This window comes from Typopeltis vanoorti, chromosome 10, assembly GCF_054136105.1.
Source record: "Typopeltis vanoorti isolate ZY-2024b chromosome 10, IOZ_Tvanoo_1.0, whole genome shotgun sequence".
NCBI classification, from domain to species: Eukaryota; Metazoa; Arthropoda; class Arachnida; order Uropygi; family Thelyphonidae; genus Typopeltis; species Typopeltis vanoorti.
In genome coordinates, this window is record NC_143558.1 from 87,963,129 (window position 1) to 87,990,568 (window position 27,440).

The 27,440-nt window shown below is 34.3% G+C and overlaps 1 protein-coding gene across 3 annotated transcripts in view; it reads left to right on the top strand.

The window, feature by feature from the left end:
- The window catches only part of Parp1 (Poly-(ADP-ribose) polymerase), a 583,272-nt gene that overhangs the window by 465,822 nt on the left and 90,010 nt on the right, over positions 1–27,440 (top strand). For all 3 annotated transcript variants that reach the window (XM_090399735.1, XM_090399736.1, XM_090399737.1), the window contains exons 21-22: positions 12,770–12,922; positions 22,359–22,486. In XM_090399735.1, the coding sequence (XP_090255861.1) occupies positions 12,770–12,922; positions 22,359–22,486 (281 nt within the window). The remainder of the gene's footprint in view (positions 1–12,769; positions 12,923–22,358; positions 22,487–27,440) is intronic.

Below are 27,440 nucleotides of genomic sequence, written 5' to 3' on the forward strand. Positions count from 1 at the left end.
AGATGTACCAACTTAGAAAGAAAAAAAAAATTGTGATGATAGTGTTGCCATTTCAAAATTATTTTTATTTTTCATCATATTCCAGCGATGCTACAGCGCCATTATCCCATCCCTGTAGTGGTTCTCAGCAAGATCTGCAAAATACCCCTCTACAGCAGCAATCACATCTTGATTTGAGGAAAAATGCTGACCAGCGAAGAAGAGTTTTAGTTTTGGGAAGAGAGAGAAATCAGAGGGAGCCAAATCTGGGGAATAGGGTGGATGTTCCAACAATTCATAGTGCAGATCCCTTAATTTTCCCATTACCAAAACACCTTTGTGTGGCTGGTGCATTGTCCTGATGAAAGGTGCTTTTTTTTTTCCTTCTGCAAACCAGGATGTCTTTTCTCGAAAATTTTTTTGTCTAGTCTCATTAAAAGATCGGAATAATATTCCCCGGTTATTGTTTTAGCCTTTTCAAGATATTAATAAACAAAAGGCATTTAGCATCCCAAAACGCTGATGCCATGACCTTTCCTGCTGATGGAACTGTCTTTGCCGCTGAACAACCGACTTCTGTCCACTGTTTTGACTGCTGTTTAGATTCTGGCATATAATGGTGAATCCAAGTCTCATCCATAGTAATAAATCAATGCACAAAATCAGTTTTATTCTTGTTAAAATACTTCAAGCACTGTTCAGAGAATTTCATGTGAGTGCGTTTTTGATCTGCTGTGAGCAAATGCAAAAATCTATCCTACGTGTTCTTTTGAAATGCCTATAGTCTCAGCAATTTCGTGCACTTTGACTCACCAGTCATCCAATACCATATCATGCACTTGATCAATGATTTCTGATGTTGTTACACTTTTTGGATGTCCTTCATGGATCATCTTCAAAGCTGGAATGGCCACTTTTAAACTTAGTGGCCTATTTCTTAATTGTCAAAAATGAAGGAGTGGAGTGCCCATAAACTTTTATGAACTTTGAATGAACTACTTTTGCCGTTAAACCTTCTTTTACAAAGAATTTTATAAGCACACGATACTCAATTTTATCCATTTCAAAGGATACATACAACACTTTTGCTTCAGACAGCTGTATAAAACAAACTACTTGATAGAATGACTTGCAATTTCACATGGATGCTTATGACAGATGTACCAACTTAGGAAAAAAAAAAAATTGTGCCAATAATGTTGCCATCTATGGTCGAGGCCGAGAACTTTTCAGACCACCCTCGTAGTTGTGGCGGGAATGTATTTGTCTTCTTCAAGATAGATGTTGGCATATCCCGGAGTGTTTTTCCATATAACAGCTTGCAAGAACTACAGTATTAAACCTATGTTTAACATTTCTTTGTGCTATTTTTCTTCCATTAAACCTAATATTAAGTGTAAACCAGCATATAAGTCTTAGTTCATGTTTCCTGTATAAGCCATTTTCTTATGGAATGGTAGTAGAAAGAAAACTCTGAATTGCTACATTGCACTAGTGTGAATAGACCACACAGCTTGTCCTAGTTAAGTTTTTTAGTTTAATTATTTTATTTTTAAATGTGCATCAAAACATTTGAGAGCAGTTTGGACTATGCTACTATGCATTTTTCACATGAAACTGACACATTTTTGTTATTGATTCATTGGGCATGTTATGTATGCTTGTTTAATTTTTTGGAATTAATATTGAAAAAACTCTTGTTAGCTGGATTTAGCAGGTTTTAGGAAAGGTAAGGACACCAGAGATCAGATCCTTTGCCTTAGACTACTTTAAAGCTTTTGACTGTGTTGAGCATGTGAAACTGTGGGAAGTAATGAAAAGAATGGGTTTTCCTCAACACACTATCAAGTTGATAGCCAACTTTATTGGGAGCAAGAAGCCACAGTAAGAAAAGGTGTTGGATTGACTGACTGGCCTCAAGTTGGAAAAGGAGTTTACTTTCTCCTCACTTGTTTAGTATATATGTGGAGAACATAATGCATGAAGCATTGGATGAGCTCAGGACAGGAATTAGGATAAGAGGTAGATTGATCAGTAATCTGAGGTATGCTGATGATACAGTGCTCCTTTGTAATGACATGGAAGAACTAGGACTAATTCTTGACAAAGTTAACAAGATCAGTAATAGCAGAGGGCTTCAACTCAATCTTAGCAAGACAAAAATTATGGTTCTCAAAGGAAATATAAACAGAGAAGCTCTTGAGAAACAAGTGTACCTTAATGGAGAAAGAATTGAGCAAGTCAGCAAGTACCTAGGATTTTTTATTAATGTGAAGAATTGCTGTTCAGAAGAGGTTAGAAAAAGGTTAGGAATGACTAAAACAGCAGTCAGAGACCTGTCTAAAATCTAGAAGGATGGATCTGTCTCCATGGGAAAACAGTTGAGGATTTTGGATGCAGTTGTTTTTCCAACAGCGACTTATAGATGTGAGACTTGGAACCTAAAAAAGTCAGATAAGAAATGAATATCTTCTTTTGAGATGTGGTGCTACAGAAGGCTGTTGAGGATATCATATACTAAAAGGTGTACAAATGAATGGATATTAGAAAAGATCTGTAGAACTTTAAGACTCCTTAAGGATATTGACAAAAGAAAGTTAACATATTTTGGACACATAGAAAGGATGGTAGGAGGACTTCTCAGAACAGTAATAGAAGGTAAAGTTCCTGGAAAAAGAGGAAGGGATTGACCATCAGTGAGATGGATGGATGGATGGTGTGTGTGTGTGTGTGGAGTGACTGATCTTCAGAGAGTTGAGGCTGCCAGAAAAGCAAACAACAGGACTACATGGAGAAGCCTGGTGTGGCGCATGACCGAACATCAGAGTGACCATATGCCCAGTGAACATAGAGAGAGTTGGATTAAAATTTTATGCCCTTATCAGAAGTGTTTCATTGTTTTTATTTAATGTCTATTTGCATTTTAATTTGCTGAAATATTTCAGTAGTTATCAAATATTATTATTTTATAACAGATTGGGGCCATTTGGATATTTCAGTGTTTTCCAAGTCCTGCCCAACTAAGTTGAATTCTTTGTAGAACTACCTCCTCACTGTTTCTCTCTCTCTCTAATCTTTTGTTCAAAATAGACAATTACTGCATTGATTTTCCTGGTTTTCATCAGTACTCTTTCAATATTAAAATTTAAACTTTTATTTTCTTGCTTTCTGTATTCAGCTCATCAATCATTTCTTGAAGTTTTTCTGCTAAGTTATCTAAAAGATCAAAATAATCAGCAAATCAGGTGATTTAGCTCTTCTTCATTTACTGTAACTTGTCTAGCTTTTGATTCCAGGTTTTTAAGTATTTCTTTTTGGAATGCAGTCCATTTTTTTTTTGTGGGAATTGTTGGAATTTCATGTTTGCTCCAGGTTTTAGAGGTATTTAATTTTTATGTATATGACCAGATATATTAATATAATTCATGTTTTTACTTCAAAGAAGAAACAACATGTTAAAGGATAATTACCAGCATGTTAAAGGACCAGTGTGAAAGGATCTTTCACACTGGTCAACAGGGCCATTTCCTAAAATAAAGATATGATAAGCACCTGCACACAGGCACAAATTAACACACTAGGTTGACTTCAAAAAAATGGCATACTCCTAGTGGCCCAACTGGCATGCCTTTGGAGGGAATTTGACATCACCTCACTGTTTACTAATATTCCCCTTAAAGACACCTTCTTCTTTTAAGCCTTTTTATAGCTACTCCTCTATATGTGTTGTCTCCCAGTTTTCTCCATCTGTTTCTATCCTGAGCTTGTTGGTGCAAAGAGTTCTAATTGTTTTTCTTATATCATCTGACCATCTTTTAGGTCTTCCACCTGATCTTTTACCTTCATATGGCCACCACTCCAGTATAACTTTTGTCCATCTGTTGTCCTTGAATCGTGTTATGTCCCAACCATTTCCATTTCTTTCAAAGTATGTTTTCTCCAAGATCTAAAAATTTTGTTTTAACTCTTATTTCTTCATTTTTGATTTTATCTGTTAGTCTTATGTTTAGCATACATCTTTGTTTTCTTCTTTCTGTTTTTTGCATTTTATCTATTATTTCCTTTTTGATTGACCAGGTTTCTGCTCTATATGTCATAACAGGCAATACACATTGGTTGTGAACTGTCTTGCTCTATGCTCAGGTTTTATTTTGCTGTTTAAAAATCTCTTCAATTTTCCAAAAGCTGTCCATCCCATTCCTTTTCTTCTTAATTCCTCGTCATATATTCCAGTGTTAGTGTGAAGAGTTTGGAAGAAATGGTGTCTCCTTGCCTTATTCCTTGATTTATGTGAAATTTTTTGCTATTTAATTAAGAATGATATTTGATGTAGCATGACACCTTAAATCTTAAAAAACGTTTTTCCTCCTCGTATTATAGATCTCTTTTCCTTTGCCATCAATTCTGGATATTTTTCTTGGATGAACAAAGTTTATTAACAGATAGAGGGAACCACTACGGGTTCTCCCCCCCCCCCCCAATCCTCACTTGCCAATTTTTACATGAAAAAAATACTTGTGAAATGAGCCATAGATTTAGTCCCCCTTAAACCATCAATCTTGTTAAGATATGTAGATCTGTTCAATGTTGAAAGTTTTGTTTTTTTCCCACTTCGCTATACTATAAATTAAAAATGCCAAGAAATAATATTTTTGGTTTCATCCTTTATCCAAGTGTAAGCAAACAGAGTTTGCACGTGAAGGCATTTCACGACTCTGCTACTTATATATAGAAGCTAATGACTTCACATCAATTGCCTTGGTATATCATAATGCTATGCGTTATGGGAAGGGCTGCCACCCAGACCAGTTTCAACCTTTATTGAGGTGAAAAAGTAAAGGTTGCTCATCATGGGCCTAGAGTAGTTAGTATAGGAGTGCAATAGAGCCTGATAGTATTAAGAGAAAGAAAGGATAGACAGATAGCATAAGAGACAGAGAAAAGGTCTCAGCTTGTTTATATCATGATATAGCCAAAAGCTATCTTTTCCTTTATGTTTCCCTTTTTCACCAATCTCATATAGATGAACAACAAAAGACCAATGGAAACTAAAATGCAAAGATGACTGATATCCAGATGGTTAGCCCCATCAGGGTTAACTGCCTTGAGTTGGCCTTCTCTGCCATGGATTGCTCTCCAGTTATCCCTGCAATTGACTATAAGACCACATTGAATTAAGAGGATGGAATTATTTAAAAAAACCTCTCATAGCAAGAATAGATAGAATTTTATCTTCCCCTGGTGAATATTGCATAATGTGGGCGGTCTACACCGTCTAGTTATATCTCTTAGAATGCTTCTTTCTAAATACAAAAATTGTCTGACTGAACAATAAAATTTCCACAATACAATATTATAAAGCAATTGGATGTTATATTGCTGGTTTTCAAATCCATGTTTCTTTCTAACCTTCCATAAATGGTATTTTAATTTATTAATTATAAAAATCAAAATTCTCTTCCCATTGCTGACAGGTGGTGGGTATTGCAAAAATATAACCTGTTCTCTTGTAAGCAATGGAATGCCCAACACATTACATAATCTGTTCCAAGTATGTAGGCCAAGAGTAGGTAGCTATAGAATTCATGTTCTACTGTTTCAATTAGTAACAAATGTCACAGATTGGTTCTCCGATGTTAAAGTATCTCCATTTGATTGTATTGACTGGAAGGCGGCCATATGCAATTCTTCAAGCAAGATCCCTCCTATTAGGGTATCCTTGGAACTTCAACAAGTTATGAAACAAAGTATTGTTGTCTGTACCCAGCTGTGGAACTTTGTGGTGAAAGAGGTTAAAGATTTCTTTATACCAAATTTTACTTTTTTTTAATGGAAAGAATGTCAATTCCAGAGTCTTTTAGCAGTCTTAAAGTTAAGCACAGAGTGTTGTAGTATTTTATAATCATTAACTCCAAACAGGGGAAGATGAAAAACCAAGTAGTACAGGAGGAGGTCTGCACATTTGTGATTAGTCTGCAATATTTTATGGATTTTTGATGCTTTAAGACTGGAAATCCAAATCTTCCATGCTTTTTTGATAGTTGAAGAAATTCCTTTTTAACTTCTTAGTATCGGCTGGACCAAAAAAAATTGCACAGGTTTACTATATAATTGCTTTTCTTTAGCTTCTGTGATGTCTGTAATATTTATTATGTACACCTAAGCAGGAAAGATTATGGTTTTGAGTACTATGACTTTCGAGAAAAGGAGAGTGGCCCCATTTTCCAATGCAAAGAGTAGTGGACTGAGAAGGCAACCTTTCTTGACTCCTTTTCGAATTTTTACTGGATCTGACAGCAACCCATTAACTAGGAGGTGGGTAGTTGAATTGGCATGGGCTCCTTTGATAACAGATAGCAGCTTTTTACCTACACCAATTTGTTGGAGGATATGGAACAGAAAAGGATGCCGGACATTATCAAATGCTTGAGTAAGGTCTACTGATAGCACTGCCATCGACTGTTTTTTTGTGTTAACTAAGCAGGTTAGATCACATAGCAGAAATAGATTAAATTTTTTAATTATTTATCTTGCTAATTAATCATTTGATTACTTGCTAATTAATCAATGATTTCGAAGTTCTATAAAGAGTACAAAAACCTATCCTAGTGCAGATATTGCTTCTGATCGTCATCTACTGGTGGCAGAGTTACAACTTAGACTGAAAGCTATACTTAAGAAACATCAACAAAAAAGGTTTGATTTAAGAAAATTAAAAAACCCAGAGATGAGAAATAAATTGAGTCAAGATCTGAATCAAGAGCTAGCACTTATCAAGAATGATGACATCATGAGGGTTGATAAATCATGGGACAAATTAAAATCTGTCTTCATAGAGAAACGTACCAATACCTTGTGTCCTAATAGAGTAGAGCAGTAAAAAAGAAATATTGGATAACTGATGTTCTTTCATAGATCAACACAGATCATATAAAAATCATAGTCCAACAAAATATAAAGAGATTCAGAAAATTATTAAAGACAAGATCAAAGAAGTAAAAGAAATCTGGATGATAAAAAATGTAAAGAAATAGAATTTCTACAGAAAAAGCACGACAGTTCTAATCTACACAAAAAGCTGAAAGAGACAAGGTATATTTAAGAAAAAACAACTATGTATCTTTTGAAACAAAAAGGGAAAAATACTATCTGAAAAGGATGATAAAATACAAGCATGGATGAAATATGTAGAAGAACTGTTTACTGATAATAGACAAACCCAGAAAATACTTATGAACATATGGAAGGAAGGTCCATGCATTCTTAGATCAGTGGTAGAATGTGCACTAAACTCAGCTCAAAATGGTAAAGCCTTAGGCCCAGATAGAATACCAGAAGAAATAGTGAAGTTATTAGAAGGTGACAACATTAATATATTAGCTAAAGCTATTTAATAAGATCTACGATACAGGCATAATCCCTCAAGACTGGTTACAATCGACCTTCATCGTGCTACTTAAAAAAGCAAATGCAAAAACTTGTAATGACTATAGAATGATCAGCCTAATGAGTCATGTTTTCAAAATGTTTCTGAAAATAATTCAAGAAAGAATATACAGAAAATGTGAAGACACCATCAGTGATACCCAATTTGGCTTTAGAAACGGTTTGCGAACAAGAGAGGCTCTTTTCTGTTCTCAAATCTTATTCCAAAAATGTATTGACCAGAACAAGGAAATATTCATTTGCTTCATCGACTTTCAGGATCATCAAAAACTTATATTGGAACCAAAAGGCATCTGTTCAAGTTGATGACATTATTACAGACTCCATTAACATCAAACAAGGAGTAAGGCAAGGATGTGTGCTGTCACCTCTTCTTATTAACATATACTCAGAAGCCATATTTCAAAAAGTCTTAACACTTGGGAGCTCACAGCAGTAATTTTGCAGCATTACGACATGGTATATCTGAGAGATACATTCATTACTAGTATGTTCTAAAATGCAATAAAACATAAAGAAAAAACACTGCAAATATAGTACATGATGGTACGAATTAAGTGAATATTAAATCCAACATTTTTTCATAGCTGAATATAGAAACTACAAGGGTTTCGTGTTGAATATATAGAAACTAAAAGTTTCGGCAGATGCAAGCATTAGTACACTTATGGACAACTCGTAGTAAAGGTGGCGTAAGCTACAGACACTTTCCTTATTTTTTTCATAAACGTAACGAACATCTCCTTAGTATTTTTCATAAACATAATGAACATCTCCTAGAGGACATGTTTGATAAATATTGAATCCAACATTATTTCATAGCCGAATATAGAAACTACAAGAGTTTCGTGTCGAATATATAGAAACTAAAAGTTTTGGCAGATGCAAGCATTAGTACACTTATGGGCAACTCATAGTAAAGGTGGAGTAAGCTCCAGACCACTTCCTTAGTATTCCATAAATGCAAAGCACATCACCTAGAGGTCATGCATGACAGAAATAAGCCTTTGGCTCTCTGTTTCAGTAATACATGATGGTTTATTTATTTTCAGCTACAATCTAGAAATTATTGAACAAAGAATAAATAAATAAAAAAAAAAAAAAAAACCATAGTATACTGACATCGGAGATCACAGGATCTCTCATTTACAGTTTACTGTCAAATATCACAAACCTTTACATGACATGCGTTAAACCAAACTGACAGCAAAAAAAGTGCGGAATATCACTCGCAACATACGAATGCACAGCTACTCATGACCTCCAAGCTATACACTGAATTGTGTAAGAATATTTATATTTAATATTTTGCATGTATCTGTCCAATCGGATGTGAGCGCCCTGGTGTTAATAAGAAGAAAGGAAGGGATTAATGTAAATGGTGAAATCATCAGTAACATCCGATATGCTGATGACACAGCTCTCCTGGCTGACAATATTCAGGATCTTCAAAATCTTCTGGAACTAGTGAATGAAGCGGGTGAAAAAATGGGATTAAAAATAAATATCACCAAAACTAAATTCATGGTCATAAGCAAGAAACCAATTCTTAATTCAGCACTTTCTTTAAATGGAAAACAAATAGAAAGAGTGGCAAAATTGAAATATCTCAGATGCTGGTTAAATGAAGATTGCAATCCAGAAATGGAAATAAAGAATTGAAATGGCAAGAAAAAATTTTCTCTTGATGAAATCAACACTGTAACCGCAGTTTAAATTTAGAGTACACATGGTTAAATGCTATGTATGGTCTGTATTGCTGTATGGTGCAGAAACTTGGACCTTGAAGACAACATCAATAAAAAGACTTGAAGCCTTTGAGATGTGGTTATACAGATGAATGTTAAAAATCCCATGGACTACAAAAATGTCCAATCTAAAGTACTGGAACAAATGGGGAAATCATGTGAACTTTTAGATACCGTAAAAAGAAGGAAAATTGCATATCTTGGTCACTTACTTCATAATGAAAAATATAAGATACTTCAATTGATTATAAAAGGGAAGATAAATGGAAGTAGAGAACAAGGAAGACAGAAAATCTTGACTGGCAGACAGTGGACTGGCATGAACTCTGAGAGACTGCTCAGAGTGGCTGAGGATTGCTCAAAATTTGCCAAGGTGGTCGCCGACCTCTGATAGGAGATGTCACTAAAAGAAGAAGCATTATTTATCTCATTCCCACTTTGAGCATGTTATTGATAATGTGCAAAAATATCTTGCAGTCAGTATTAGATAGAGAAATAGGTCTCCAGTTGGTGATTAAGGTGTGATCTCTATTAGGTTTTGGAATGAGGACAGTATGGCTTCTACAAATTCACTTGGCATGTGTCCTGATGAGAGAAAGGAATTAAATAGTGTAACTAGAATGGGAAGAATAAAATCCCAGGCCTCTTGAAAAAATTCTATCCCTAGACCATCAGATCCTGGGGATTTTCTTGTCTGGCATTCTTTATAGGCTGTGGTAACCTTCAGATGCTGTAATGCAGTGCTTCCCAAACTGTGGGCTGCGGCCCCCTGGAGGGCCGTAGGTTTTGTTGAGGGGGGCTGTGAAATAATGAAAACAAATTGAAAATGTTTTAAGACTAAGTAGATTTTTTTATCTTAAAAGAAACGTATTTAATTTTTATTATTTATTATTTCTTTTTTGTTGTTTTTTATATTTTATTGAAAAAAAAATCGCACATTGGTGCAGGTTCACAAATTTTGCTTCCTGCGTATTTCAGCGCTTAATGAATATTAGTAAATATATGCTTATTCATATAAGTTTCATTTCGAAGCAGAAATCGAAGAATTGCAGTTTCAAATATTTCACCTGACTTTTTGGTAGCAGTATTGAGACACATCCATCACGTTAAATTGTTATTAAACTTCTTTTATGTTTTTAATTCTTTCTTTATTACTAATGGTTTTACGTTTTATGTGCTTGTACTGCAAATATACAATAACCATATATCTATCTATATAAAAATATGAGATAATGTGCCATGTCAAATGTGTAACTAAGAAGCTAAAAATGTAATATTTGCATTTTATTTTTGCAATATTCGCTGTGCATGTTTTGTATTGAATATAAATACAATAAATATTATAATAATATATGTCTATATTATGATTTTTTTTCGAGGGGGCCGTGAAATATTTTAATTTTTTCAATGGGGGGGGGGGCTGACATCCAGAAGTTTAGGAAGCACTGCCGTAATGGGTCTGTCAAGCCCATCTTGGATATGAGCAGGAAAGCCATTAACCTCCCTACCGGACGAGGTGGATGAAATAGTGAGACCAAATTGCACTCCTTTTCCATGTTATTCAACGGGTGTTACAGAATCATATCTAGATTTAGCTGGACATTTATAGATGTCATGGCTGGTTTGGGATTAATGTTCCAAAAGTTATAATTTCCAATGGTACTATTGTCTTCAAACATTTTGTAGTGTTTTTGAAAGGAGAGTCAAGGATGTCTTGAGTGTTTGACATGTCTTCTCCATCAATGAAGATTTGAGTGATAGGCCTTTCTTTGTGAAATTTTGTGAATTATCTATTGAAGAATGCAGCTGAATGGCTATCTGCTAAGTGCTGCTGTATTCTTATCTTAAAATTTCTTTCTTCTGCTTGTTTCTGCCCTTCTGTCTCTATGTTAATGTTTCTAATGATGTTGCTACATTCTATACCACTGCATTGGTTTATTACAAACCAGCTTTTTCCTTTTGAGGAAAGTCTGTTGCTTTCCTCATTCCATCATATTCTGCTTTACTGCTTGTTTGAATTTTAACCACATATCCCAATTCCAAGTAACATTATTCCAATTTGAACAGAGAGTCTGGAATTTGGTTGAAAAGATCAACGGAAAATTTGGTGGTCCAGAACAGATTTCTTAAGTAGAAATGGATTATGATTTGACATGTTGATGTCAAGTTGTTTTATCTGAATTGTCCTATTTATAAGGGAAGAAGAGAGATAAATTCGATCAATATGAGTACCAATACCTTAATTCATGTATGTGTATTCCTGGAGATTAGGATTGCAAATCCTCCATATGTCTACTAGTTGAGAATTGTTGAGACATGTTTTTAACTGTGCATATCCCACTTTTCCACTCCTAGGATGTCCTCCAATTATGTCTAATGTGAGGTTTTCAATACAATTCCAGTTCTCCAGCTGCTATGATGTAGTGGGCACTGTATAAATATGGCTCCAATTCCCGGAAGAATTTTCGTCTAACTGTTCCATTGGATTTAGCACAAACATCTATAAACCTTATTACACATCCACAATATTTCCAATCTATTGTCAAGATTCTCCCTTCTGCATCCCTTTAGATATTACAGAATACCCAAGGAGGAGAGCAACAATTAGAACTCCTACTCCAACCCTGTTTATTGATTGGTATGTGGGGGTTATGGTTTAGAGCCTCTGTAGCTCAGTCAGTATAAACAAAGCCCTTTGGTCAGAAAGACCTGGGTTTGATTCCCATCCATGACATGAGTGACCTTTATCTGGGCTTTTTTTTACTTAAGTTGAGTTAGTCTGTCTTATATTGCAGTAGGGTTTTTTTCCATCCTCCCAGAACAGGCAAACGAGTCCCATGAATACTTATAACAATATGTGAAAGAGATAGGGTCCTCATCACATGTCATTATGCCTGTAATTAATCACAAGTCACATCATGGTAGCCAACCTCCTGGATAGTAAATGACACATGAAAGGGGGGGTTATCTGTGAGAATAGTGCAGGATAGAATGAAAGCATTGAGATGGACACTATTTCATTAAATATGTAGTAAAAAAAAAAAATTTTGTGTGTTATTAACATATCATACATGTGGTCATTTATTATTTTGTGGTATGAAGAAACACGTGGTAGACTCAACTGTTATTTTCCAGAGAGAGAATGAACAAATCTACTTAGTATATTTGTGTAATAATGTGACAGTTAAGAATAATATAGATGCACTAGTTCCCTCTCTCTCTGTGTGTGTACACTATTTTTTGTGTTATATAATCCTGATGTATTATGTACTTGTAAGCATGTAGCATTATGAGCAGACAAAAATGGTAACACATTCTTGTATGTTGAATCTAATCCTATATACACCTTACAGGTGCATTTCTACTCATTGTCCTATCAATGTAAATGCTTTCACTTTTCTTTAGTTGGTATTGTTTTTCTTGATATGATTTGTAATGAATGAAAATAAAAATCTATATCATGACTTATCCTCAGTTTATGTAGAAATGAAATGTTCAAGAGAAATATACAATTTCCATTATTCAAACAATTGAAATTGCAGTTAAGATTTGTTTTTGAATATAATATTCTTTAACTTAAAAACTGTATTCAACAGGTGTTTAAGATATCCCGCAAAGGTGAAGAAAAGAGATATAAGCCTTTTAAGAAACTTCACAACAGGAAATTACTGTGGCATGGTTCTCGACTTACAAATTTTGTTGGAATTCTTTCTCAAGGTCTTAGAATTGCACCTCCTGAAGCCCCATCGGTATGATTTTTTTTTTTTTTAAATACTTACTTCAGTGGACCAATATTGTTGTAACTAGTTTAATATATGCACATCTTTTATATTAATTTATTGCAGTTAAGTTTTTGTTTTTGAAAGTTATATTCTTTAACTTCAAAGCTATCCCCTGCTGGTATTTATGATATCTTGCCATGACTACCAGGTGCATTTAGCAGATGTGATATACTCAATATATCACGTTTCATTTTACTATTTACCATTGTAGAAAATCCCTTTTCACACAAATATGTAGAAACACAAGGCAACAAATTTTAAATGGCAATGGTAAACAGGTGCAGATATTCCCTCCGGATAAAATCAGACCAAACTTTTTCTTCTTGAAAACAGAGATTAGACTCAAATCCTTTGTAAATTCCAATAGTGTGTCATTGTCTGTTGGTGATAAATTTGCATTTTCGCAGTTATTATACTGATCTTGAATCCACAATTTTCTACAACAATTTCATTATTTGGAAAATATTTATCAAAATTTTCGGTTAATCTCTGGATATGACATATAATTAAAGAATTTACGTGTAATTTATCAAATTAAAAATTGTAGTCTGAAATCATTTGCAAATAGTTTGGGAACATTTGAAAAACCCTGAATATACTCTTTGAATCCATCTATGCAGTTTTATTTTAATTGCCTTTATTTTACCTAGCATGGTAAAAATATTAAACTGGTTTCCTTGTAAAGATAAATTTAGCTGATTTAGAATACAGAAAATATCTGCCAAATATGAAAGTTTTGCAATCTAATTTTTGTCATCGAAATAAATGGCCAGGCTGGATTTTTTTATCATTTAAAAATGTTTTGACTTCTGATAATTCTAATAAGTTATTAGAAGTCAAAACATTTTGACTTCTAATACTAATTATGACAGCCCTCTCGACAGCCATCTAGTTTCTTTATGAAGTAGAAGTGGTGTATGATTGGCACCAACTTCTTCACAAAGAGCAGAAAACAGACTTGAATTAAAAGCATTTGCTTTTATAAAATTTTTTACTTTTACAGCAACTATCATTAGTTCATGTTATTCCAGACTCATTTCTTTAGAAGCTAGTTGTTCTCTGTATATGTAACAATGAGCAACCATTATATTAGAATTTGCAGTTTGTTTTATTTGAGAAACAACACCAATATGACAACCTGTCATAGCGACTGCACCATCTGTACAGATTCCGATACAGTTTTGCCACTGTAAGTCATTGGATATGAAAAATGACTTTATTTTGTTAAATATACTTTCACTTATTGTATCAGTTTCTAATTTATATCTTCTTTATGGTCAATATATCACACATATCCCAAACAGATACTCTTGTTGGAAACATCAGTTGTTTCATCTATTTGCAGTGAAAACCATGGATAATTTTTCAATATTTTGAATTAACTGCTCTTGGAGATCATCCATAATCAGTGTAGTATGACAAATAATATCTTTTGACATAGGTATTTCTTTGATTTACTAGCCTCTGATATTCCACACAGTTCCTCACAAATATGAATCATGCTTGGCTTCAATAAACTTTCACCTATCATAAGCAGTTTTTCTTTGATTTAACAATATGCAAAGTTGTTATAAATGAAGCTTTAACTAATGATTTATTTCTATCAGCTATTGCATTCATAAAGGACTTCTTATTTTTCAGTTCATCCTTTTTTCTTATAAAAAAACTCTTCTGGTTTATTGTTATATTGCTGATGCTTCATTTCTAAATGCCTTCTTAATTTATTTGGTTTTAGACATTCATTTGAGAGGACTACACTGCAAACAACACATTGTGGTTGTTGAATTTCATCCATTTCTACACTAATTAATCCAAATTTTATATACCTTGTATCATATTTTCTTAGTTTAGTTTTACTTATTTTTTTTACATTTACAACTGGCATTATTTTCTGTTTCACACTCATTTACGTCATCTGTGGAATTATCACTACTTTCATGTGTTCTTTTTGAACTACCAGGTGTATTTATATTTACGAAATCAAATAATGTTCTTTGTTTGCTCATTTTATAATTGGATAAATTTTAAGAAATAACAAATCAGTATTACAGCACTAAAAGTTTCGAAAATGAATTGCACTCAATTTACATTTAACAATGTTAAGTTCTATGTATTCTTACTAGTATTGTTTAAAACTTCAGAGAATCACTTCTATTACACGTTCACACATTCAGTAGGCAGGTGTCATGGCTGGCAGTGTTGCCAGCAGTGAAAAGTAAATTTGTGGTGCCACCACAAAAGAAACTACTGCATTAAACTGCATAATTCATATTACTAATACAAAACGATTAATCTATTTTGTATTAGTAATTTTAAATTTTTAAAATTTTAAAAATTAGAAACATTCTATAAATGTTCTGTACTCCCCCCCCCCCCCAAGTTAAGAATTGTTACCTTAATATATAGCTATCCAATATGAAATTTCAGAAGAAAGGGGCAGGTTACTACATCATAGATCTTCTTAGTGTTTACTAAGTTGATGTAATCTTTTTTATGTATTGGAAGAGACTGGCAGGGGGAATTTCAAAACATAAAAAACTACATTTACTTTGAATAGATGCTGAGGCTGTGGTGACCATGCAGTGGATAAACATTGTAAAAATCACTTTACTTTAGAAAAGTAAATATAAGTATGAAACATGCTTTCTTGAATCTATCTCTGCTGTAAAGAACTATCCTATCCCAACCCCAGTAAAGTTGGAAGCTTAAATCTACTTTACATCTGGGAATTTTGATCCTTAGACTCAGTCTGTTGGGTTGGAGACTTTTTGACATGCTTGATCTGTATAACCTGTGTTCTAGATAACAAGCATTCTTGTCATGTTCTAGATAATATGACAAGGTTGCACCAAACAGCTGTCAAGCAACACCTGCCTGGAATTTTATTATAACTTTATTTTGTGAGGGTTTTATTTCCTCTTGCATTTCTCTATTTCAAAGTGTAATTGACACACAATGGAATCAAATTTTTTTTTTTTTTTTTTTTTCCACATCTCATCATTTTCTGACGTATATCTTCAAGGAATGTTCCAGATATTGTGATACTTCAGTAAAATTAATGTTTCGTGAGGAGTTTCCTAACTGTGTTCTTCCAGACTGTATTATTCATCAATTTTCAGATTTGATTAGTGCTTAAAAATTTGATATTCTGATATGCATCTGGCTTATAGTATATTAGCATAAAGAATGGTCTAAGGTTTATCTCCGACATAAAGACATTCAGACATCCAAGACTATAGTGGGATTCAAACCCACAGCCTGTTTTTCCTTGCAAAATAAGAAATTAACGACATTAAATTAAGTATTTAATTATAAAATTTTTGGCAAATTAAACAGTACAGTAGGAAATCATTACCATGCATATAGAAATATTCTGAGCAAATTTCTAGGAAAGAACAAAGCTATTAATAATGGTAAATACCTGCTGGATTTCTGTTCAGTACATGGACCACTTATTATTGACAGTATGATTCAACATAAAAATGTTCACAAATTCACATGGAGAGAAGATGCAAGAAATAAGAAAAGTCTCATTGGCTGTGTTATGGTTGAGAGCAGTGTTTTCCCACTGGTTCAGGACACAACAGTATACAAAGGATTTGAAATTGGAAGTGATCACCATTTAGTCTTGAGTAGGTTAAAATTGAATTTTATATTGAAAAGAGGAATGTGTAAGAAAGTTTTAAAACAAATCAAAGTTAAGCAGCTTTCTGAGATGAAATGTAGACTAAAATATACAAATGTTATTCAAGAAAAAAAGGTAAGATTTTGAAAACAGGAATCAAACCTTGGAGATTCACTGGAAAACACTGTCTGTTTGAGCCAGAGAGGCATGTGGTGAGGTTGTCTTCAAGGAGAGAAAAATCAGAACTCCATGGTGAACTCAAGAAGTTAAAGAAGCAATCAAGAAGTTCTGAATTTTCTCTCTGTACAGATAACCTCACTACATGCGTCTCTCTGGCTGATTAAATCGGTGTTTTCTTCAAGGTTTGTCATTGAATCTTCAAAGATTTGGTTCTCGTTTTCAAACTCTTACATTTTTCCTTGAATTGTGTTTGCATATTTTAGTCAGCTTGTAGCTTCTGCTCTGTGAGATTACAAAAAAAAAAAATTTAAAAAAAAAAAAGGTCAGGAAGAAAGTAAAACACTGTGTAAAATTAAAAAGAAGTAATGGGAAGACTTTGATAACAACATAGCTAGTAAATATCAGGTGTTAAAATATTCTGGTGGCTAATGGAGGAAATAGTTGTGTAAAAGGAATCAGACATGATTAAGGTGATATGAAAACTGAAGATGAAGACGTTGATATGTGGAGTAATTGCTTTGAAGGATTGCTAAATGAAACAAGCAGTAGCAGTACATGGTAGAAAAAGCCATGGAAAACCAGAAATGTGGAAAGGTAGCTGAAGTTTGATCAGAAATGTTCAAATATGGAGGTATAAAAGTTTTACAGTGAGTGTGATGTGCAATTCAGAAGGATTGGTCAGATGGGCAAATTCTAGATGATTGGAGTAGAACTCTCATAGTACTCATTTATAAAAGTGAAATAAAAAAAAAAGTGAATTAAATAAAATGTAAAAATTATAAAGAAATTTCCCTACTGAGTGTTCCAGGTGAAATTTATGCAAGCATTCTTGAGAAACGGTTAAAAAAATTGTGGAGGGGAAGCTTGGAGAAGAACAGGATTCAGGCCAAACCAAGATTGTTAGGATCAGATTGTCACTTTAAGACAAAATAGTTGAGCAAACAAGGATATTATTATTATTATTATTATGAGAGACCTCCAGGGACTCATCAAGGGAGCCACATACTACACACCCCAGCTATCATACTTATTTGTGAATTCATTTACATGGCTTGCACTCACAACATCCAGTGGCAATCCATTCCAATCACGCCCCACCCTATGAGAGAAAAATCTAGCCCTCACCCCTTCTTGTCCTTTCCCCATCCTCCATAAATTGGAAAATTCCAGCAATTGAAATCCTGTATGACCCTTTCAGTAGTTTGTAAGTCTCAATCATATCACCCTCCTCTTTCTACTGTTTGCTAGTGTTTGCAGTCTACAAATTCTCAATCTGTCTTCATAATCAGTATTCCACCATCCTGAAATCATTTTTAACACTCTCCTTTGCACTGGCTCCAATATATATATATATATCAGAATCACAACAGAAACCAGGAGAAATGGCCTGCGCACAACAGTGGACCAAGCACTGATCCTTGTGGTATACCGCTGGTTAACTTAAATCTTGCAGACTCACATCCCCCATATACCATTTTTTGATATGTCAGTTAGCCATGCTCTTATCCACACTAATATTCTATAATCCAAACCTATGTTCTCCAATTTATGCAACAGTACCATGTTGTATTCTGTCAAAAGCCTTAGCAAAATCCAAAAGTATCATGGTGTATCCATTCCCCTTGCCTAGTTCAATGGTAACATTGCTATAGAATGTGGGCAAGTTGCTAAAACATGACTTTCCCTTAGTAAACCCATGTTGCTCATTGCAAAATAGAGATTCACTGTCAACCCATTTCTGAATGCAAGCCCTAACCAATTTTTCCAAGATCTTCACCACTACTCCTGAGATACTAATTGGTTGATAGTTGGACACATCGGTCTTTGCACCACCTTTGTGCAATGGAATTACCATACATTCTTTCCATTCCTGCAGAATATTCCCTGTTTTGAGACTCATATTAAATAGCATGGTCAAAGGAATAGCCAGTTCAGCCGAACACTCTTTTAGCACACATGCTGATATTCCATCAGTCATTATTGCTGAATTCTTATTCAGTTTGTGCAACATCTCTAATGGCTCATACACTTGAGTTTCTTCATCCAGTGAAGAGGTAGCAGTGAGCTCAATGTCACATACACCAGGTTGATAGCTTTTAACAAAATAGGCACTCATTAGTGAACACCCTCTTCTTCATCTGTAACCCTCGTGCCATCTACATTTAGAAGTTATTCTTTCATATTCATCTTTCTTTTACTTGCAGTATATTAATAGAATTCTTGTGGGTTGTCTTTAGCATGCAGAGCTAATTTCTTTTCACACTCAGCCTTTGCTTTCCTTACAGCAGATGTGACTATTCTAGCCCGCTGCTTATAATTTTCACAATGGACATCATCCTCATGCACACGATATTTTTTCCACATTATTCTTTTCTTATGAATCTTTTGCTTAATAAGATTACACATCCATTTGACTCCTACCCTATTTATTCTTCGAACTCTCAGGACCCACTCTGATATCGTATGATTTAAGTATTATTTAAATGCTTCCCATGCACTGTCGATATTCTTCCCATCCATCAACTGATCCTATTTCCACTGAACTCAGTTGGTCATAATTTCCTGCTTTGTAGTTCAGCATGTAACCTTTTCTGAACAGAACATTCATAAACTTAGTCACTTCCCAAGTGAGTACCGCATGATCACTGTCACCAACCAGAGGCAGAATAGTTACGTCTTTAACTGAAACGCCCTCTGACACTATAATCAAATCCAACACTCTTTGACCTCAAGTTACATCTGTCACTTACTGCTTGAGGAAGTTGTCCCACAACAGCTCAATAAATGCATTTTCATTATTCTCATGAGATTATTTATATATTATTCAAGTTTTGTAGATCTGGAAAAGACATATGACAAGGTGTTAAGAGAAAAACTATTCAAAACCCTTCAGTTACATACTGTAAATGGGACATTATATCAAGCGGTACTTAGTCTATATTTCAGTTGCAAATTAGCAGCTAGAATTGAAAGAGGTACAGAAAGATGGTTTGATGTTAAATCAGGTGTTAGATAAGGATGCACACTATTGTAGATGTTAATCTCAGCTGTTTACTTTATGCAGATTGTGTTATATTTCTAAATAAATCCAATACAGGTCTTCAGGATTTCGATGACTAAATTGAATAACTTCTGTAATACGTTTGGTATGAAAATCAGCGATAAAAAGACAAAGGCACTGAAAACATCAACTGCATCCTGAATAAAGAACTTATAGAGCAAGTAAAACATTTCAGCAAAACACAATTTTTAGTTCTGAGAAAGAATAAGGGAGTGAACAGATGGCGTCAGCATCGTATCAAAAAACGAAGATATTAGGAAAGAAGTTTACATTGTAGCATTCAGGAATATGTTAGCAGAGCTAATCTCAGGTGGTGTGGTCACTTAAAGAAAATGAGAGAGTAAAGGTTAATTAGCAAAACAAGTATTCTTTTCCACAGTTCCAAATTAAATATAGAAATAGACAAGAGAATTAGCAAAGCTGGCATGGTTACGGATCTAATTGAATCATTTGTATGGAATAAGAGAGAAATTAGTCAAACTACAAAACTATCTGTATTAGGAAAGAACTTGACATTATTAGCATTCAAGAATGTGTTAGCAGAGCTAATCTCAGGTGGTATGGTCACTTAAACAAAATGAGAAAGGAAAGGTTAGCAAAACAAATATTTTCTTCCAGGATGTCAGGGAAAAGACCCAGCTAATGAGTCTTGACAAATAAGATTAATTTGGAGGGCAATTCATAATAATGTTGGATATAAACAACAATATGAGAGGGGAAGAATATATTAAACTCATTATTATTGTACTGATTTTCTAACCAGCATTATCAGAGTGCATTTATTACTGTCATAGGCACCCAGCAGTAAAGTACGTAATGGAGAAAACAATTTAAATTGTAACTCGCAAGAGAACTAACGTCCTTATATTGTACTGATAGCCTGACTTCTCTAAAATAACATTGTTGCCATCAAACCCATAGAGGGTTTCATGTAAGGACTTTAGAAACATCAGGAATAAATCAAGATTTCTTAGCATTAGTAAATGAAGAACCAAAAATTATTAGCATTAGTGAGAACTTTAGAGGAATAGATTGCAATAGCATCTGTAGTGTATTTATTTGTGAAGATAGAATAAGAAGGAAGTGGGGTATAATGATTGGTTTCAGTTTAATAAATCTATAATGTTTAGAGGCTACACATGCATATTTCATTGTTACCTATATCAAATCCAAATGAATTTAATGCATCATACAGGGTAGATTGCAAATAAGGGAAATCAGAACAAGCAGTTTTCAGACTTTTAATGTTAGGTTTTTTTTTTTATATATATATAGGTAATAAAGAAAATTTGATTAACAGACTTTGTAAAGGTGAGACAGCTCTCTGTAAAGAATGACATGATGTCTCACATTTATAGTGCCCATTTTCATTCTTAAAGTATGGATTAAAAGAGTGTTCAAGCTGTTCATTTTTACTTTAAAAAAATACATGTTGAAATAAATTATTTTTATAGTTCTGCTATCAACAAACTGTCAATTTCTGATTAGTATTATGCCTCCATGAGAAATGTAATTATCTTTTCATGTAAGCCAAACATATATTTGTTGCTGATTCTCCAATAATGGAACTCATCATCTTCTGTAGCTTTTCCCACTTAAGTAGGGTCGCTATTTGTGGTGAGTCTCCTTCACAACTTCCTGCCTTGGGCTGTAGCCACATCCAAGTTCTTCATCCTCAAATCCTCCTCCACCATCTCCCTCCATCTCTTCTTTGGCTGTTCTCACTTCCTCCTCCCCTGCACATCCATCTGCATGACCTTTCTTCCCACATACTCTTCCTCCCTCCTCATTACATGACCAAACCATCTCAACCTTGCCTCCTGTATCTTTGCTCCTAAGTTCGTAACTTTCACCATTCCCCTTACATAATCATTTCTCAGATGATCCTTTCTTGTCACACCGCACATCCACCTAAACAATCTCATCTCTGCTGCCTCCATCCTGCTGACGTTATTTTTCCTCAGGCTGCAGTTTCCATAGTATATGTCATAGCTGGTCTCACAACTGTCCTGTAGATTTTGCCTTTTAGATTGATCAGCACCCTCTTATCACGTAGCACTCCAGCCATCTCTCTCTCCAGTTCCTCCATCCTGCATCCCACTTCTTTCTTAGCCTCACCATCCTCTTGCATTGTTGAACCTAAGTATCTAAAGTCACTGACCTTCCTGATGGCATTTCCTTCCAGCTCCAGATCTGTCTCTTGGCCACCATCCACTTTGCAAAACATATACTCTGTCCTACTTCTGCTCAGTCTCTAGCTGCTAAAAATAATAAGCATTTATCTCTTGCATTGAACTGTGACTATTTTATGTATATTAATTTCACTTTATCCACAGAGAGTAAAGAAAAGTATGAACTTTGATCATTTTGAAGTATAGATTTTAGGTTTATTATAGAAAGAATGCCTGAATCTCTTAGGATATCCATGATGTTAAACTACTTATGAGAAATCTTGTCACTCAGTAGCATTTTAAGTAAATTGTCTCATGACTTTTGTTTCTGGCAGAGTGTATACTTATATTTTATTCTCTTTTCAGACAGGTTATATGTTTGGCAAGGGAGTATATTTTGCAGATATGGTATCAAAAAGTGCAAATTACTGTTGTACAAATGCAGCTAATCCATGTGGGATTCTTATACTTTGTGAAGTTGCCTTAGGAAACATGTGAGTATTAACATACCAGTCCTTATAGAGTTAATCATCATAGTGTTTTTTTTTTAAATCAGATTATGAACACATATATGTATATGTATAATAATCTTTATATATATTTCCTTTTTTTTTTTCTTTTTTTCTTGCCTCTCCTAGTGAGACATGGTCACCTCTCCCATTCTGTTTAAGAATGGGAGAGGTAAAATTAGCAAAGCAAGTATTCTCTTCTAGGTTGGCAGGAAAAAGACCAAGATATAGGTGGATTGATATGGTAAAAATGGCCCTAGAAGATAGAAACATAAGATCTGACAATGTTGGAACCTTGACAGGTAACAGATTGATTTGGAGGAAAATTGTAAATAGGAAGTTAGTAATGATGTTAATTTTTCATGAAGTACTATCATATTCTGTACATCCCTTGATGGTAACATGTCAAGAATTTGATGATGAGGATGATGATTAAGATGTAAGTCAGCATTTACAATTAAAGGTGGCACAGAAAAATATCTTGTTGTCAAATCGAGTATGCTGTGCTAGTTGGCTGAGTAGTTGCTATACATACTTTCCAACTAGGCTGCACATTTAAATTCCATCTTGGGCATGAATGTTTGTAAATTCTCTAGGTGGAAGATGAACTTCATTGCTTGGTACAACACCAACTTGCTTATTGCAGACCTGAAATAGTGTGAAAAAAAGTTCCAGGTTTGGGTCTCTAGAGCAAGGTTTCAGATTAGGTAAATGAATAAATAAAAAGTATTAAAATAAAAAAGTTCTTAGCCCACTTTAGGGTATATACATGTTGTAGGCATACAACTTTTTATGTGTGAATATCAAAAAAATATATCTTCTTTTTTGTTCCAGTTCATCCCTCCACCTTCTTCTCGGGTCTTCCTCTTTGTCTTGCTCCATCCATTGGTCTCTGCTCTGTTGTTTTTCTAGTCCATCTCCCATCACTGCATCTGGCAATATGGCCATTCCATCTCCACTTAGCCTGTTTAATGTATTTTACAATATCCATGACACCTGTTTGAGATCTTATCCAGGTATTTGTCTTCCTATCTCTTAATGTTATTTTTAACATACCTCTTTCCATGCAATGTTGTGTTGTTCTCAGCTTTTTGTTTAGGGTGTCTGTTAAAGTCCATGTTTCTCCTCCATATGTTAGGACAGGAAGTATGCACTGGTTGAAAGCTTTCCTTTTTAGACTCATAGAGATGTCACTTCTGAATATGTCTCTAATTTTCCCATAAAACATCCATCCAAGGTGAATTCTTAGTTCAATTTCTTTTCTTTGGCAATCCTCAAAGGATAACAATTGGCCCATATATACATATGAAGTAACTTGTTATATTTCATGGTTTTCAACTTTGACAGTTTTATGGTTTATGTATTTATTCATCATTATTTTTGTTTTTTCTCTATTTTTAATCCAATTACTCTTCAGGCTTCATTTAGCTGATTTAGCCTTTCTTCCAGATCTTCAAGATTATCTGCAATTAGGACAAAAACAAATTTCAGATGATGCAGCCTTTCTCCATTTATGCTTATTCCTTTTGTTTCCCAATCAAGGCTTCTAAAGACTTCCTCTAGTGCAGCTGTAAATAATTTGGGAGATATGGTGTCACCTTGCTGGATGCCTCTTTGTTGGGAACTTTTCACTGTTTTTATGTAATTTAATTACAGAAGTTGTATTATTGTAAATATGTTTTAGTGTTTCAATATATGGTTTCTCAGTTCCCTGGGTTTCAAGAGCTTTTAGTGTTGCAGATGTTTTAACTGAATCAAATGCTTTTTCATAGTCTATATAGGCCAGACATAAGGGTTTATTGTATTCAATTAATTTTTCAATGAGCTGTCTTATTGTGTGAATATGGTCCAAAGTATTATAATACTTTCTAAATCCAACTTGTTCACAGGATTGCATTCCCTCTAGTTTAGACTTTATTCTATTATTTATAATTTTTGTGAAAACTTTATATATGCTGAGGAGTAGGCTTATAGGTCTGTAGTTTTTAATTTCTTCCTTGTTGCCCTTTTTAAAAATTAATATTAGAAATGAATTGTTCCAATTTTTTGGAATTTTTCTCTGTTTTCGGCATTAATTAAAGAATTTAGTCAGCTGTTTGATGACAGGGCTTCCTCCCTGTTTTAAGAAATCTACCATAATTCCATCTTCTCCTGGGGGCCTTTCCATTCTTCATTTCTCACAGTGCCATTTCCACTTTGCCTTGTAAGATCTCAGGGGCATCATGTTCTTCCTCACTCGAGTTATCCATAGATGATTCTTGGATGTCACAGTCTTTGTCTTCATAGAGTTCAGTATAAAATTTCTGAATTCTTTTGATTATTGCATCTCTATTTTTATAAATTCACCATTTTTTCCTCTTACAGCAGCTATTTCCTCTGTTCCAACTGATAATGTTCATCTTATGACCTTCATATTACTATTGTTTCTTTAATTTCCCTAGTATTATATGATCTAAGTTCATGTTTCATCCTTTTACGTATAGCTTTACAAATTTCCGCATATTCTATTTTATTGGTGTCATTCCAATCTCTTTTCATATTTCTTTTTTTCTTCATCAGATCTAAGGTTTCTTGTCTTAGTTTTTCCTCTCCTTGGTGCCTTTTTGCACCTCCTATTTCTAGTGCACAATTCAAGATAGATTTTGTTAATATTTCATTAGCATCATTGATGGTAGTAGCTGTGTTTAACTTTTTTAGTTCATTTTTCAGTGATCAGCTTTTATTGTGCTAGAGGTTGTGTAGGTTCACCAAATTGAACTTATTCCATTCCCATTTTTTGTTGATCCATAGTTTTGCCCTTACTAGCCTGTGGTCACTTCCTGTATTAAATCTATTAAGCACTTCAGTATTATTTATTATATATCTACTGTTGGAGAGGATGAAGTCTATTTCATTGTAAGTTTGTCCATTTGGGCTTCTCCAAGTCCATTTTTGGTTGATTTTCTTCTTGAAAAAGCTGTTCATAATAAAGTGGTTATTTTCTTCTGCGAATTCAACAAGTCTTTCTCCTCTTTCGTTCCTCCGTCCAAACCTGAATTTACCGATGGAGTTCAGATGGTCATCTCTGCTTCCACTCTTGGCATTAAAGTCACCCATTATAATTATGTAGAATTATTTAATGTGGATTCTAATGTTTCATAGACATCTTCTATCTCTTCATCTGGATGGTCCGTAGTTGGGGGCATATACTTGTATAATTTTCAGTTGGTATCTTTTATTTATGAAGAGACTTAGTTCAGCTATTCTTGATGTTATTTTATTAACAAACAGGACACTGTCCTTGATTGTTTTATTTATTAGGAATCCTACACCACCAGTTGAGTTTCTGTCACATTCACAGTGGTAGAGTAGATGTCCACCTTTTAATCGCATGAGAGTTTCTTCTTTCCTTCTTATCTATGAAAGGCCCACAATGTCCCATTTTATATGGTCCAATTCCTTCATCAGTTCTTCACATTTATCATCATCTCATAGAGATCTGTAGTTATATGATGCTACTAATATCCTTCTATAGTTATGCACTGTAGGTGGAGGCTGTAGCATATTTTTCGACCTAGACCCTCTGCCTAAGTCCAGGACATGTCCCTTTTTACGCTGGGCGACGAACGAGCCAGTATGTGATTTTCCTATTTTATTCATCGTTTGCATTGTGAATATCAAAAAAAAAAAAAAAAAAGTGTGTATGTATATATATATATATATATATAGGAATACCATTTGTCTTTTTTCTCAACTGTTATTCATATCTATGGGAAATCAAATGAAGGAAAGTGGCATTAAACCTGATAACAAAATTAGACACATTAATCTCAGCTTTTTCCTTTATGCAGATAATGTTATGTTCTTAAATAAGTTGGTTCAGGTCTTTGGAACTCCTTAAATTGAATAACTGCTAATAAATTTTAGCATGAAAATCAACAATAAAAAGACGAAAATAAGATATGTTAGGAACTTGATGTGTAGGCAGAACTAATCTCAGGTGGTATGGTGATTTAAATGGATCGGATGAAGAAATATTAGCAAAACTGGTGTTTTGCTAATATTCTAAGATCTAGGTGGATTAATACAATTAGAAGTCCATTAGTAGACTAAATAGGAATTTAGTAATGATGTAAAGAAGATATGGCTAAACAAACACATGTAATAACCACAGTAATAAGTTTTAATAAGTAAATATTTCATCCTAAGTATCTTAGGACATCATCAGTACAGTTAATTCAAACAATAATACTAGGATTCTTGTGTAGAGGCTTAAGTGCTGTGAGGACATTATGTTGGAGGTTTAATGGATTTTTTACAACACTCAAAAAGAATTAAAATAGAATTTAATACTTCCTATATTTCGTCCTAGTCACTAGGACATCTATGGGGATTACAAAAACAATTAATGTAACATGTACACAAAAACTTACAATACTAAGCCCAATCGCGTGGGTGACACTAAAGTCCTATCTAGGTGGAGCGCCCTCTAAGAGCGGTAGTAGGTGGCCTGGAACGTAAGGTGGGACCTCTGGTAATGAGTGTTTCCCAAATCTTCGGAAGCTTAATGCAACCGTATTTGTTAAGATTTGGTTGGTTTCTGAGAGCTGCTGCTGCTGCTTCTAAGAAAAGTCTCTCTTTCTTGAATTTGCTGTGGTGGAGCAAGGTGGTTTTTTTCCATGATACTCTGTGTGTGGTGTCCAAAACATGGTCAGCCAAGCCTGAATGGCCATAGTTGTGTTTAACGATGTACGACTTGTGTTCCTCCAGGCAGATGGATGCTGATCTGCCTGTCTGTCCAAAGTACGCAAGCTTACAGGAACATGGTACTTTGTAAACTCCAGGCAGAGAGAGAGGAGGGGGCTGATCTTTCATAGAACGGATAAGGGTAGCAAGTTTGCAGTAGGGCTTATATGCTGTGTGTAGGTTATACTTTTTTAGTATCTTGGCTATTTTTTTT